Raw genomic sequence first — 15288 nt, forward strand, 5'->3', positions numbered from 1 at the left:
TCATTTTGTTCATATCTCACTGATTGTGTGGCCTACTGTACGTAACCTTTTTTCTTCCACTTGAGAAAAGGAAACCTTTGGCATTCATGTAAACAGAAGCAGCTATTGGATATTTTTTCTAAAGACCTACGCTTAAAAATCTCTTTGCTTTGCTTTTTCCATTTCTTGCTTTGTTCAAACCAGAATATTCAAGTCTGTGTTTTCTGTTTTAATCGGCACCATACTGGTTCTGCTGGTCTCATTTGTTCAGATATGCAGTTTTCAACAGGGCCCTGTTATTTCCTTAAATACCTTCCTCTCTTGTTGTTATTCAGTTGGTCTCATTCACTTTATGGCCATTATTCCTTTTTTAATTGGTAAAAAGCATATGCATTGCATAGTGTCTCGCTTGCCTACTTTGAATTGTCTTGATATAATTTATTATTACGTGAAAAACAAATAGATTAGAATTGGGAACATAGTTCTGGAGAATCATAGTTTTGGAGAATCATCAAGCTTAGGAGAATAGGCTATTACTGTAGATTTTTTTTTTTTTTTTTTTACTTTTGACATAAGTCCACAGAAGCAAACTCCATATTATTTTTTTAAATCCATTTAGAAGGTAAAAATGCCTACATAGAAATATCAAGCCACCTTCTTATGTATGGCTCTTCATCAGTATATAATTCACTAAGTCAGAGCACAATTGACTCAATGTGCGGAGGACATTGTGATCCCTTTTCATTTGGACCCTGAACACAGTTGTCACCATCTGTTCATGGTTCAGTCACTGTCAGCCTAATTGATAAGGGTAAATCACCTTCTCCCCATAAAAGGTGACATGTTCTTTCATGCTCTGAATGTACTTCTAATGGAGGCCTGACATGGATGGCAAGATCTATTTTTGTTTAGCATTTGATCTATATTTACAGGTTGAAAGCCTGCATTTGTACTGCAGTATAGTTACAGGCTACCATGTAGCTCTTGTAACTAACAGATCTTCATTCGTAATTCCATTTTATGGTCTGAAGGCCTGAATCTTAAGACTGGCTCTACCCAGCCAGTAATAGTGGTGCTTGGAAGTAGTTGCTCATTGTGAACATCTTCTGATACGAGGTGCTCAATTGCTGCTCCCCTCTCATTATACACATTGCCTAATCAGTTCTATGATCCACATAAGGCTGACTGCATGTGCCAGTGCCCTTGTTCCTGGTCAATAAATGAGTATGGGGACTTTTTTTTTACAAGGAATTTTGTGTTTACTTTCACTTTTATAGGTATTAATTAACCTGTCCAATTGCCATTTCTGGTAGTGAGTAATTATTTGGAATTTGTTGGGCTTACGTATATGAGAACATCTGAATAAAGGAAAGGGAGCTCTTCAAAGAAGAATCCTTCATAAAGGGAAAAAGTTTGAAATTCAAGTGATTTATCAGCAAAACTGTTGGAGGCAGATTTTTATAGATATCTATAAAGGGCCTGTCAAAGTTAATTCTCAGGTCTCATAGTTAGTATTTTAATTCCTTCTATTTATCTTTTTCCTTTATTAGGAATATGTTAGAAATGTTTTCATACATATGGTATATTAGGATGGTTTTCTGTTCCAACAGCTTTATTCACCTGAAGTCATAACTCTTGGCTTGTGATTTTACTTCCAAGTAGCAATTCATAATCTTGTACAGAAATCCCTTACTTTTGGTTGGTCTTAAAGTAGGGAGAGAAAGAAACTAGAAATGGAAGAACACAATTGTTCATTGAAGTTTAGAATTGTTTACGCTGTCATTAGAGTAACTGACAGCATTACATTTTAGATTCTGGATGGCTTTTTTGGTTTTTACCATGGATTTGCCACTTTCAAGGTGTCAGGACACAAGTACAGAGGTATAGTTGCCTTCGTGAGGCTTATGCCAAGGCATCATAATCCAGAACATTTATGGCAGTGTTTCAATTTCTTTGCTGCCAGGAATAAAATTAATCCAAGGTGGAAGTGTCCTCTCCAGGAGCTCAAATCCTTCTTGGAATTGCTTTTCATTTCCCTTTTGGTTTTGCAACTAAGCATTTGCCATTTTTGGAAGACATTAGCTGTACTAATGTATCAAACACTCCCCCAACCTTTTCCTTACTCATTTTAAATTGAAGTTAAGTAAGTCAATTCCAGGCAAGTAGTATATATGAGTAATGATTTTTGTCCTGAAGAACTACACTGACTTGAACAGTATGGAAGTGCTGATGCTGTTGCTTTGTATAAGAGCCCATAATGACAAAATATTCTTGTCAGAGTATATAATGAAACTATAAATTGTTTTCATGAATGCTCTGATGTTTGGTCTCTTACAGGGCAAATTCAAAATGTATTTAGTACCACATCTCATATGTGAATAACATCAAGTTGTACAGTATGTACAGTAGAAATATAGCACTCTTCACAGACACACTCTCGTGTGCGGTGAGAGAGTCTGACTGCACGTTGTAAAAACTGAAGCAAGTTGTATAAACACTTTTTTTGAGAATTAAAATTCAGATATGACAGAAAAGCATGATATATGCATATATAATACATACATAATTTCTCCCACTTTCTCCCTCAAAATCAAGGGCTCAAGGGAAAGTGGCAGCATGGGGTAGACTAGTAGATAACTTTAATGGCTTGTACACCAGTGCTAGGAGCTTGGGTAGTAACAAACAAGAGGAATTGGAATTGCTCATTTATGAACATAAATTTTGATCTAGCTAGTGTTACAGAAACCTGGTTTGAATCCCATGATAGGAATATTAAAATCAATTGCTAAAATCTATTTAGGAAGGATCGAGTGGGGGATAGGGGAGGGGGAGTGGCACTCTGCCAAAAATGGCATTACCTGTTTCTAAGTTCCTGATAACTCAAAAGAAAATGATCCTGCATGCTTACAGGTGCAAACAGATAAAGCATAAGATGGGGTATTACTTGGTGTCTGCTACAGATGTCCAAATCACATTACGGAGCAGAATGACCAGCTCCTTATGCATGTATCTATTGTGTGCAGGGGGGGAAAAAAGCTGTGTGATTATGGAGGACTTCAATTTAGGTGATACATGCTTGAGGTCTCATAGTGCTGGTACTAAAACATGCTTGGAATTTCTAAATATTATGGATGACAATTTCCTAACTCAAAAAGTGTTGCAACCGATGCCAGGGAATTCTATATTAGACCTAGACTTGACAGATAGAGGAACTGATTACAGAACTAAAAATTAATGGTAATTTAGGTAATTATGATTGGGAATTGTTTAGGAACATTTTACTAGATGCTCAAAAAGCCACAATCCAGGTTAAGCTGTGGAATTCTCTGGCTGCTTCTATGGATGGTGTCTAGGGGGAAAATGGCCAGGAAACTCTGTGACTTGAAACTGTTGGAATAATTTGGCCCTAAGAGTTGATTTTAGGATTCTCTTGTCCAGCAAATACTTTCCCAGTGATTCTAGTATATTAAAGTCTTCAGTTTTAACCTAGAAAGACACAAACGTACACCTCTAAACCCTTACAGATAAATTGCTTTTAAAATATTTTCTTAATGCAAACTTAGTCTTCTCAGTTCAGCATAGTCTTGTGAATTAATGCTTTGTCCAATTACTTTCCCTTTTCTCTTTTGCAGTATCTGGTATGTAAAAGAAAGCTAGAAAGTAAAAAGGAAGCATTGCTGATACTTTCCAAGGAACTGGACACATGTCAACAGGAAAGAGACCAGTACAAGCTTATGGCCAATCAGCTGCGGGAACGACACCAGTCACTGAAAAAGAAATACCGGGAGCTGATTGTATGTTACTTTATGAACATTGTAGTGATTTGGGCAAGAATGAACCTGAATTTAAAGTGTTTTCCTTTTATGAGTGCAGTGTATGCTGTAAAAATTAATTGTTTGCTATACTACTTCCAGATGGTATGATCCCGATTCCACCATTATTTATTTGTTAAGCGCTGATGTAGTTGGCGCTATAAAAGTTGGCTTGGCAGGATTCGATTTAAATCGACAGATGTTTGTAAATGTTTCAGCTGCCACTCTGAATCCGATTAAGGTAACAGTCGCTGTAAGTTCAGCCTCCCGTCTGCACCTTGTGCCTGCAGAGATTGGTGTCGCTGGCCCTGTGGCAGCACAGAGCCCTCTGCAGCCCTGCTGTCAAAGGAGTGGGTGGAGCTGTGACAATGGGCCGATAACACTGGACCTCTGCAGATGCAAGGTGCAAGGAAGACACTGGTCCTGGCCAGTGGAGCAAAGACCTCTGGCCAGACCTGTAAGGAGAAGGACAAGCCTCTGGCCATGGGAGAAGCCACCTCACCGCTGAATGGCTCTTGCCCAGGGACAGAGCCAGTCAGCGTGGGGTGCTCTTCCTCCTCCTCCACATTGAGTGGCGAGTTGACCTCCTGGCAGCCCTGGCCGGGGATCTGTGCTCTGCCAAGCCAGGACTGCAGCCTCCTCCGCACCTTGCACCTGCTGTCTTGGGCCCCTCGACAGCATAGAGCGCATCCTGCAGCTCTGCAGTCAGTACATTAACCCCCCTGGAGCCTTGCTGTCAGTGCTGCCCTAACCTGCTCCCCTTAATTTTCTTCAGTTAACTATTTTTACAGTTGCAGGAAATTAATTAATGGAAAAAAATAAAAATTAAATTCTGCCAAGACTGTGTATAAGGCACAAACAAAGACCATTCCAATCCCAAGGAGGTTAATCTAAAAGTCAGGCTACCATTTAAAAACTGACTGCAGTGTTATGCCACGGTAACGTCATGCACTGTTATGGAGAACAATGCAACACAAATGTATGATATGCTGTTTTTAGCAATGTACATAAATCTTAACTCTCCAGTTCCAAGAATCTTCTGAAGTTAACATGAAGTGTCTTTAATCAGACTGCAACTTTTTGAAAACTATTGGTTCAGATACATTCTGGTGTTTTAAAGTCTTAGAGCCGCAAAGCTTATATGGTTACCGATTTTAGAAATAAGCTGCCAATAAAATGTATCTCTTTATTTGTAGGATGGGGATCCCTGTCTTCCTCCTGAAAAAAGAAAACAGGTAGGCTTTTTCTGTTTTTAGTTGGCATCATACATAAACTATTTTGTGAGAATTCAAACTCTTAAAACTATATTGATGTCAATAAAAAAAATCTGATATTCAAGTGGACATTCCAATTCACATTGGAAGACTATGAAGTCTTCAGTGACTCGTGCTTTCTTTTAAACATGCTAACTCCTGAAATATCTGAGCTATCATTAATAGAGCAAATGGTTATGCCTATCATTTTACCTAAACTGAAATCAACAAGGGTAAGAGAGTTGAGATTACCTCTTCATTTCTATTTCTTGTATCCTAAAACAAGTGAACAATTAGGGGCATCATGGTGTCAAAGGGGGCTTAGAAATCTTTTGCATGTGTACCAGTTACTTACACCGTGTTTAGGTGCTCTTTCCAATTGCATGGTCTCCTGGTTTTGTGGGGGGGTTTCAGTGTGGAGCTATATTAATTACTTATACTTATTTTAGGCTAGAGGTTCAGCGACCGTGCTCAACAGAGTACTTGTTGGTCTGCAGAGAGCTGGCAGTTGCATGAGGATGGATCTTGGTTTCTACTGAGAAATATAAGAAATGAGAGGGTGTGATGAAATGAAGAACAGAAATAACCATTGTAACTTCTCAAAACGGGCAAAACATCTGTTGCACTAATGCCAGGCAAAAATATATGAATATTTTCCTGTTGTTGTCTTTGAACAGAGGGGCTAGCTTTTTTTTTTTTTTTTTTTTTTTTGCCACTGGGATAGTATTTGAGCACAGATAGGAGGGAAGGTGGTGGTCTGGGTGAGCCCAAAGGAAAGGTGTCCATGAAACAGTCTCTCTAAGATGTAGCCCACATTATTGAGAATTTGAGACTCCCCATTTTAGTCAGTCATCAGTCTCTCCTGGTGCCTAACATTCATATTAACAGTTTTTTCTTCTCAGTATCTAATTTAGCATTTAAAAACCTAAATTCATATTCCCTTTAAACTCCAGAGAGGTGAAATCCCAATCCATATCCCCAAATGTTCAAAAATTACCTCAGGCCTCAAAAAATCATGAGTTTTAAAAATAACAAATTATGGGTTCCTTTTTGTTTTGAGTCTCTGGGCTTCACTCAGGTCACATTTTCTATTTTTTTTTCTGAAACCTAGAGAGCTTAAAACTTCCTTTTAAAAATTTAAATTTTAAAATGGTAACTCAGATGTTCATAGAACCACTTGACTCCAGGAGCTGCCGTTTTAGGAAAAAACACCAAATATGGTGAGACTTGTGATGAACTCATAAGTTTCGGCAACTCTGCCTAATACTTCCCTTCAAAACGATCTATAGAAAAGTCAGAAGAATGCTGAAAATAATAATGTAGGTAGAAAGGTTAGAAAACAGCGCTTAGAAGGAAGTACACTTGAAGGGCTGAAGATTTACATGTACTGTAAATACTGCCTATGTGCACTGGAGTGAAATTAAAACCACATGTCAACTTTTATTCTGAGTTTACTGGCTCTATTGTGCTCATGACACCTGTGGAGCTGCCATTCCACATATGCATGTCAGCGGCGTGGAAGGGCCATCCCTCCATGTTTACCTACTCCTTTAACTTCAGAGTAGAGGGCAGAGAGGAGAACTGGCTCCTCTGTCTCAAATCTGGTTGGCCAGAGGACTGGGTCAGAATCCCACTCCTGCCTTCCCATTATCAGGCTGCTTCCCACTGGAGGAGGAAAGTGCTACTCCGCAAATGGAGCTTAGCTCTCTCTCACTGGGGACAGGATTGGTTGGCTATAGGCTACTTGGGTGGCAGAGGGGCGTTGCTGGGATAAGGCTGGCTTTGGGCAGCAAACAGCTGCTGCTGTTGGGAATAGGTCTAAACACAGCCTGCACCCAGGGCTCGGATATTGGCCCACAGAGCAGGCTAAGGCACTCCCATAGCCAGGGTGGAGGAGTAGATGAAACCCAGCTGAGGAAGCCCTGACAAGCATGGAGACCACTGGGCTGGACACTACAATATAGCAGCATCCAAGATTCACAACTTGGAGCTCACACCACACCCAAACGTGAGTGATAAGTGCAGGGGACAGGAGATGCCCTCTTTTGGGACTAAGGGACTCTGACTGTTGAACCACTTGGAGGAGAGGAAGGTGATCAGGAAACAGCCAACATGGATTCACCAAGGACAAGTCATGCCTGACCAACCTGATTCCCTTCTAAGTTGAGACAAGTAGGGGGAGGGGTAGCTCAGTGGTTTGAGCATTGGCCTGCTAACCCCAGGGCTGTGAATTCAATCCTTGAGGGGGCCATTTAGGGATCTGGAGCAAAAATAAGGGACGGTACTTGTTCCTGCTGTGAAGGCAGGGGACTGGACTCAATGGCCTTTCAAGGTTCCTTCCAGTTCTGAGAGATAGGTATATCTTCATATTAAAGACTAAACTGGCTCTGTGGATATGGGGAAAGCGGTGGGTGTGATATACCTTGACTTTAGCAAAGTTTTTGATACAGTCTCCCCCGGTATTCTTGCCAGCAAGTTAAAGTAGTATGGATTGGATGAGTGGACTATAAGGTGGATAGGAAGCTGGCTAGATCATTGGGCTCAACAGGTAGTGATCAATGGCTCAATGTCTAGTTGGCAGCCGGTATCAAGCAGATTTCCTCAGTGGTCGGTCCTGGGGCTGGTTTTGTTCAACATGTTCATTAATGATCTGGATGATCGGATGGATTGCACCCTCAATAATTTTGTGGATGACACTAAGCTGGGGGGAGAGATAGGGGCCAGAGTGACCTAGACAGAGTGGAGGATTGGACCAAAAAATCTGATGAGGTTCAACAAGGACAAGTGCAGAGACCTTAGGATGGAAGAGTCCCATGCACTGCTACAGACAGGGGACCGACTGGCTAAGCGGCAGTTCTGCAGAAAAGGACCTGGGGATTAAAGTGGACAAGAAGCTGGGTATGAGTCAACAGTGTGCCCTTGTTGCCAAGAAGGCTAACAGCATACCGGGCTGCTTTAGCGGGAGCATTGCCAGCAGATCGAGGGAAGTGATTATTCCCCTCTATTTGCCACGGGTGAGGCCACATCTGTCCCCACTGCAGAAAGGATGTGGACGAATTGGAGAGAGTTCAGCGGAGTGCAATGAAAAAGGTTAGGGGGTGGGGCGCATAACTTACAAGGATAGGCTGAGGAAACTGGGCTTATTTTGTCTGCAGAAGAGAATAGTAAAGGGGCATTTGATAGCAGCCTTCAGCTACCTGAAGTGGGGTTCCAAAGAGGGATGGAACTGGTCTCAGTGGTGACAGATGGCGGAACAAGGAGTAATGGTCTCAAGTTGCAGTGGGGGAGGTCTAAGTTGGATATCAGAAAAAACTATTTTACTAGGAGGGTGGTGAAGCACTGGAATGGGTTCCCTAGGGAGGTGGTAGAATCTCCATTCTTAGAGATTTTTAAGGCCTGTCTTGACAAAGCCCTGGCTGGGATGATTTAGTTCGGGTTGGCCCTGCTTTGAGCAGGGGGTTGGACTAGATGACCTCCTGAGGTCTCTTCCAACCCTAATCTGTGATTTAATGATCTAAACTGCTTGCATGTCCCCTTCACCTGTCAGAATCCAGTTTAAAGGCTAACTCCATTCAGTTACGCTTGGTGGCTGTTTCTGACTATCAAAAATTAGTCAAAAAGCTGAGCAGTGTGACTACAGCCCCTTGTCATCAGATTTGTGCAGGAAGTACTGCTAGCCTTTCACTAAAGTGCTAAGAGCCATGAGTGAAAATCCTGAAAGATAACATCTTCAGAAAAGTTTCAGAGTAGCAGCCATATTAGTCTGTATCCGCAAAAAGAAAAGGAGTACTTGTGGCACCTTAGAGACTAACAAATTTATTTGAGCATAGGCTTTCGTGAGAATGCATCTGATGAAGTGAGCTGTAGCTCACGAAAGCTTATGCTCAAATAAATTTGTTAGTCTCTAAAGTGCCACAAGTACTGTTATCTTCAGAAAAGCAGCGTTTTGGAGGTAAGCAATCATCCCTTATCTACCCCATGGATGTTGTGAAGATTGATTAATGTGATTTCCCTTTTGTTAAGGGGGTCTGAAGATGAAAAGCACTACTCATGTGCCAATTACTAGTAATAAAATGAGACCTACCAGCTTTGTTGTGGTTTGTGGGTGAGTGACTCCCTGACTGCGAAGAGGCAGATGGAAAACTGCAAGATTTTGTCCTTGTAATGCTTCAGAGAACAGTATTCTTGTATATTTCAAACTTCATCTGCTCAGAGGAATCCTATCTGCAGAGTGGAGGTACCCTGGTTTCTACATATCTTTAGTCTTACAGAAACAGGGCATTCTGTGTATTGTGAACATGTAGGTCGAAAACTAGGATTTTTAGCAATGTTGTAAGCTTTGTTCTATAGGGTGACAGTGTTTTTGTTTTCCTCATAATGTAGTTTAAAAAGAAAAGGTGCCCTTAAAAGTTGAATCTAACAGTCATTATGGTACCCATTTTCATAATGTTGGGATCTTTTCAGGCCCAACCCCTCATGCTCCCTGTGCTCCTCTCCTTTCTCAGTTTCTTACTTTTCTGGAATAGAGAACCCTTGCCCATGGATAAACTTTAATATCCTTGAAAAACAGCCCAGTGTTCATTAATCATAACACTCTCAAAAGGCTACAAAGATTTTGTTTTTCTGTTTTACTTTCTGCTTGAGGTAAAGTTGTTCATCTCAGATTCTGAAAGCAACTGAAATGACTCCCATAAAACATCACATGAGAGGATTTTCTTGTTGGGCAATATGGAGGCCTTTATTTAAGCAGAAAATTTTCCTGTTTGGCTAGATCTGACAAATATTTGACGCACTAGCAGCATGTGTTCGGGATGTGAGGACAAAAACGCCCTTAATGAACACTCCCACTGAGCAGTGCTTCTAGAAACTTGGTTATAAAAGCTACTTGCAATCTTAAGGTCCTCTGTTATTGGTGAAGGAGTGGGAGTGAGCACTGGGAACAAGTGACATCTTAAAGGAGGCTACAGTTGTTACCTACCTGTACTCTTGTTCTGCAGCCCTTCCCAACTGGGACAGATCTGGGTAACTGTTAATAGGTGCTCTGCTACAGAGGACCAGAGCTGACATGCAAAGGATTTCTTGGTTGACACACACAAACCCACAGTGGTTATATATCTGTAGTTTCTAAATTGATAAACCTAGATACAGCTCCTTGATGGTATATTTATTTCTATAAAGAGCTTTGCATGGGGGGAAAAATCCATGCTTCATATTTTTTTAATCAGCCCTGTATTTACAAAAACACATACCCCACATTTCTGAATTCCAGTCTTGAAAGTTATTAGGGTTAAGTAAAAGTGAGTAAGTCTTAACAAAACATTGTCAGGCCCTGGGTGATGTATTTCTGTGCTAGCATCCCTGTGACTGATCTCAGAGAGCCTGGATCCTCCTCCAGGGGTTCTGTATTTATTTATTTTATTAGGTCATCACTGTGGAGGTCTTTTTTCTGTCCAAGGGAATGTGTGACTTGTAGACGGTGCATTTTGTTTGCTACATCCAGGTCACCATAGCTTCAAAACGATTTTGGGGGAAGACTGATGGTAGGAGGTTTAAGTTTAGTTTCTAATAAGATTGTAGTGCTAACAGAGGTCATCAAATTTTGTAGCTTGAAGTGAACAGGGGCCCTTGCTAAGCAAAAGCAAATTTCTGTGTTAACTCACCCATCAACATCATATGAAAGCCCAGGAGGACAAATTGCAGTTAAACTTGCTATCAGTCACAGCCCTAAAGTGTACCTGATGTTTCAAGAGACTTTTATCCTGTTCTCCCTTGTTGAAGGTGTGGGTGTGAGAAATGGGAATATTCTAAGACATTAAGATAAAGATGAACTATTTTTACACATTTGTATCTAAATATTTAAAGGAATATTTTTTCCAGATGTTTACCTTCCATTCCCCCACCACCGCTTTAAAAAAAAAAAAACACAACACTCTTTTCCGGCAGTATCTAAAGGATACCGAGGAGAATTTTTTAAGTGCCATATAAGAGTTATGTGCCAGAGAATTGAGGTATCTTAAAGGGGTGTTCCTATCCATTTTTATACAGTAGTGTGAAGGAGCATAACACTTAGTCATATGGCTAGACTTGAGAAACTGTTAAAGGAGTCTTATACAAGGACAGTGCATGGTTCCAGAATGTATTTGAATAAGGATTTTTTTTCTTACCTCTTGATTAGTGGTTCAAATACTGTTCATGTCAGTAATAAATTTAAATGAATGAAAATCATTGTTCCCTGGCAGCCATTCACTCGCCAGTATCTCATTAGCTGGTGGTTTTTTAGCGGTGACTTCAGTTGATTAAGTTAACTTAAAATAAAACCCTTATTCACCCTCATGCTCCTCCTCCTGCCCCCAAAATGTTTTGAGTACTTAACTAGAAATGAGCAGTGTTTCTCAACAACTGGGCCGTGGACTGGCCCCAGTCCCTGAGATCTCCTTGATGCAGTTTAGGAAGGCAGCATCAGGTTGACGAAACACTGTTATAGAGCATCTGAGGCTCCAAAATTCTTGCCCCTTGCATGTTTAACTGAGAGCCTTGATGATGTCTTGCCAAAACCTTCGGAATCTGGGACAATTCAAAATGCGTGTAGTGCAGAACCTCTAAGCTGGGGGAATGAATTCTCCAGCAATTACTCATTGGTGGTGTGGCTTATTTGTTTCAGTTTAACAGAAGTAAAATAGAAGCTTTGCAGTAAGGGGCAAGTCTGTGCTTAGCTTATTGAGATGCTCTTAGCATGTTAAAGTGCTGTTTTATTTTGGCGTCTAAATCCTTTGTTTAAAAATTTCTCCCAAAATCTCAGTTGTGTATATAAAGATTAATTACATTGTCTTAAATCATTCATCTGATTAAGCAGTAAAATGCAGCAGAGATTGCAATTCCAGAAAAATGTTTTAGTAGGAAATAAATGGGTGTGATCATACACCCGTTAGTCAGTGGAGCTGGATTTGGCTCGGAGCTAGTACAACTCCAGTGTCGTAGTTGTCAACACTGATTAGTGACATTCAGTTCTTCTAAGGGGTTCAAATTACGTATGGTATTGGAGTGTGCAGATGTCTTCACGTTCATAACAGAAATGAATTTCACAAATGGAAATATTTCTAAGAGATTTATACAAATAGCATTCCTCTTAAGTAACTCAATCTCTCACTTATCTCGTCTTTATTGAAATTCAGTCACTTTTTGCAACATTTGCATCAGAGCATTGCAAGTCAATTGATTCTAGAAGAACTTCAGCCTCAGCTACTTTGGTTTAGATGAAAAAGTCCTGAAAACGACCTGAAATATTTTTAATGCCCCTTAGACAGTAATCTCTGAACCACTGACAGAATGCATCTTGAAGCTTCTTGATCCATTCAGTATACTGATGACTCATTTGTTAGCATGCAGAAAAAAATCATTCTACTGAAGAAGACCTTGAAAAAGAGTTGTGTTGGCTGAAAGGTTGCTGTCTGAAAACTAAAATCAGAAACTAGTTAATTCTTGCCCTAAAGTTGGATAGTTATGTTGTTTAGGAAATATGTAACCTCTGAAACAGACAGATCTGAGCCATTCCCAGTTTTCAGCCATATCAGCAGCTAAAAATAGGGCTGTAGATTAATCACAGTTAACTTACGTGATTAACTCAAAAAAATTAATTGCGATTAATTGCAGTTTTCATCACACTTAAACAATAGAATACCAATTGAAATGTATTAAATATTTTTGGATATTTTTCTACATTTTCAAATATATTCATTTAAATTACAACACAGAATACAAAGTATACACTCTTCACTTTATATTATTTTTTATTACAAATATTTGCACTGTAAAAATTATAAAATAAATAGTATTTTTGAATTCACTTCATACAAGTACTGTCGTATAATCTCTTTATTGTGAAAGTGCAGTTTACGAATGTAGGTTTTTTTGTTACATAACTGCACTCAAAAACAAAACAATGTAAGTAGAGCCAACAAGTCCTCTCAGTCTTACTTCTTGTTCAGCCAATTGCTAAGACAAACAAGTTTGTTTACATTTACGAGAGATAATGCTGCCCTCTTCTTTACAATGTCATCTGAAAGAGAGAACAGGTGTTCACATAGCACTTTTGTAGCCAGCATTGCAAAGTATTTATTTGCCAGATATACTAAACATTCGTATGTCCCTTCATGCTTCTGCTACCATTCCAGAGGACATGCTTCCATGTTGATGATACTTGTTAACAAAATAACGTGTGTGTTAAATTTATGACTGAACTCCTTGGGGGAGAATTGCATGTCTCCTGCTCTGTTTTACTTGCATTCTCCCATATATTTCATGTTTTAGCAATCTCGGATGATGACCCAGCACATGTTGTTCGTTTCAAGAACACTTTCATTGCAGATCTGACAAAACGCAAAGATACCAATGTGACATTTTTAAAGGTAGTTATAGCACTCGACCCAAGGTTTAAGAATCTGAAGTGCCTTCCAAAATGTGAGAGGGAGCATGCTTTCAGAAGTCTTAAAAAAGCAACACTCAAATGTGGAAACTTCAGAACCCAAACGAACAACAAAGAAAATCAACCTTCTGCTGGTGGCATCTGACACAAATGATGAAAATGAACATGTGTAGGTTTGTACTGCTTTGGATCGTGATCGAGCAGAACCTGTCATTAGCATGGACACGTCCTCTGGAATGGTGGTTGAAGCATGAAGGGACATATGAATCTTTAGCACAGTCTGGCACGTAAATATCTTGCGATGCCAGCTACAACAGTGCCATGCGAATGCCTGTTCTCATTTTCAGGTGACATTGTAAATAAGAAGCGGGCAACATTATCTCCCATAAATGTAAACAAACTTGTTTGTCTGAGCAATCGGCTGAACAAGAAACAGGAGTGAGTAGACTTGTAGGCTCTAAAGTTTTACATTGTTTTATTTTTAAATGCAGGTTTTTTTGTACATAATTCTACTTTTGTAAATTCAATTTTCATGATAAAGAGATTGCCCTACAATACTTGTATTAGGTAAATTGAAAAATACTATTCCTTTTTTTTACAGTGCAAATATTTGTAATAAAAAATAAATATAAAATGAGCACTGTACACTTCGTATTTTGTGTTGTAATTGAAATCAATATATTTGAAAATGTAGAAAACATCCAAAAGTATTTTAAATAAATAGTATTCTATTATTGCTTAACAGTGCAGTTAATCACAATTAATTTTTTTAATTGACAGCCCTAGTTAAAAATACTTTGATCTTTTCCAAAAACGCAAGGAACTTTACTGTGATCTTCTGAGCCTCTAACCTCAAAAGTAGAAACCACATGAATTGCCATAGTGGATCTCACCAATGGTCTGTCTAGTACAGAGGACCAATGTATTTGGCTTCTTGTTTCTCCTTGAAAGTTTGAAGTTGGCCGTGATATAGGCCACCTGATCTAGCAAACTTGACTATTGTAACAACAATCACAAATGAGTTTTTCTTGTTCTATTTCTATTACATTGGGATTTTTGGACGCTAATCAGGTCAGGTCCATGGCACTGGATACTGCATATACGTAGGTCCTGATCTTGCAATCAGATCTCTGTACGCAAACCATTATGCCTATATGGACCGGGTTTGCCAGACTAAGGCCAGATAGCATGAGACTACGACTAAAATTTCAAATGTACCTAAGTGAAAATTGGATTTAGGTTCCAAAGTCACATAGGATAAAGTTTTCAGAAGCACCTGTGCCTTGCCAAATTGCTTGTAGTCTAATAGCCTAATCCTGTAAACACTGAAGTAACTTTATTTAGGTGAGTAGATCAGTTGAAATAGAGAAGACAAAGGGTGTGGGAAAGGGATGCAACATACAAGCAGAGTAGTCGCAGTGATAGTTGTCAAACATTGTGTTAGTTCCATGGTGTGTGCGTGTGCGCACGTTGAGCTTTTGCATTTTTTATTTAAAAAGAAAAAAGTAGTAAGTAGCTGAGGGGAGGATTAAGGGAAAGAGAAAGGAAGGATGAGGAATGCTGAGGAGGAAGGAAAAGGGGACATCCTGGAAAGCAGTGAGAGTGAGGGAGAGGGGTGGATGGAGGTCAGAGCAAATACCAATCAGCGGATAGCCTCAAATTCTAGACATTACTTTCTAAGCTCTTTCCACACAGATCCAAACAGTGCTTCATTGGGTCATACTCAAGTTGTCTTCTGAGAAATAAATAGGATTGCCAGCTTTAATTGCTGAATACCAAACATCCTTGCCCCGCCCACTCAGAGGCCCCACCCCTCACTCAC

The 15288-nt window shown here is 39.8% G+C and overlaps 1 protein-coding gene across 2 annotated transcripts in view; it reads left to right on the top strand.

Annotated features, from left to right (window-relative positions):
• CCDC149 (coiled-coil domain containing 149) overlaps window positions 1–15288 on the top strand; it is a 61867-nt gene that overhangs the window by 6875 nt on the left and 39704 nt on the right. For both annotated transcript variants that reach the window (XM_077815797.1, XM_077815796.1), the window contains exons 2-3: window positions 3612–3773; window positions 4988–5026. In XM_077815797.1, the coding sequence (XP_077671923.1) occupies window positions 3612–3773; window positions 4988–5026 (201 nt within the window). The remainder of the gene's footprint in view (window positions 1–3611; window positions 3774–4987; window positions 5027–15288) is intronic.

Source organism: Eretmochelys imbricata, chromosome 4 (genome assembly GCF_965152235.1).
Source record: "Eretmochelys imbricata isolate rEreImb1 chromosome 4, rEreImb1.hap1, whole genome shotgun sequence".
Taxonomy (NCBI): domain Eukaryota; kingdom Metazoa; phylum Chordata; order Testudines; family Cheloniidae; genus Eretmochelys; species Eretmochelys imbricata.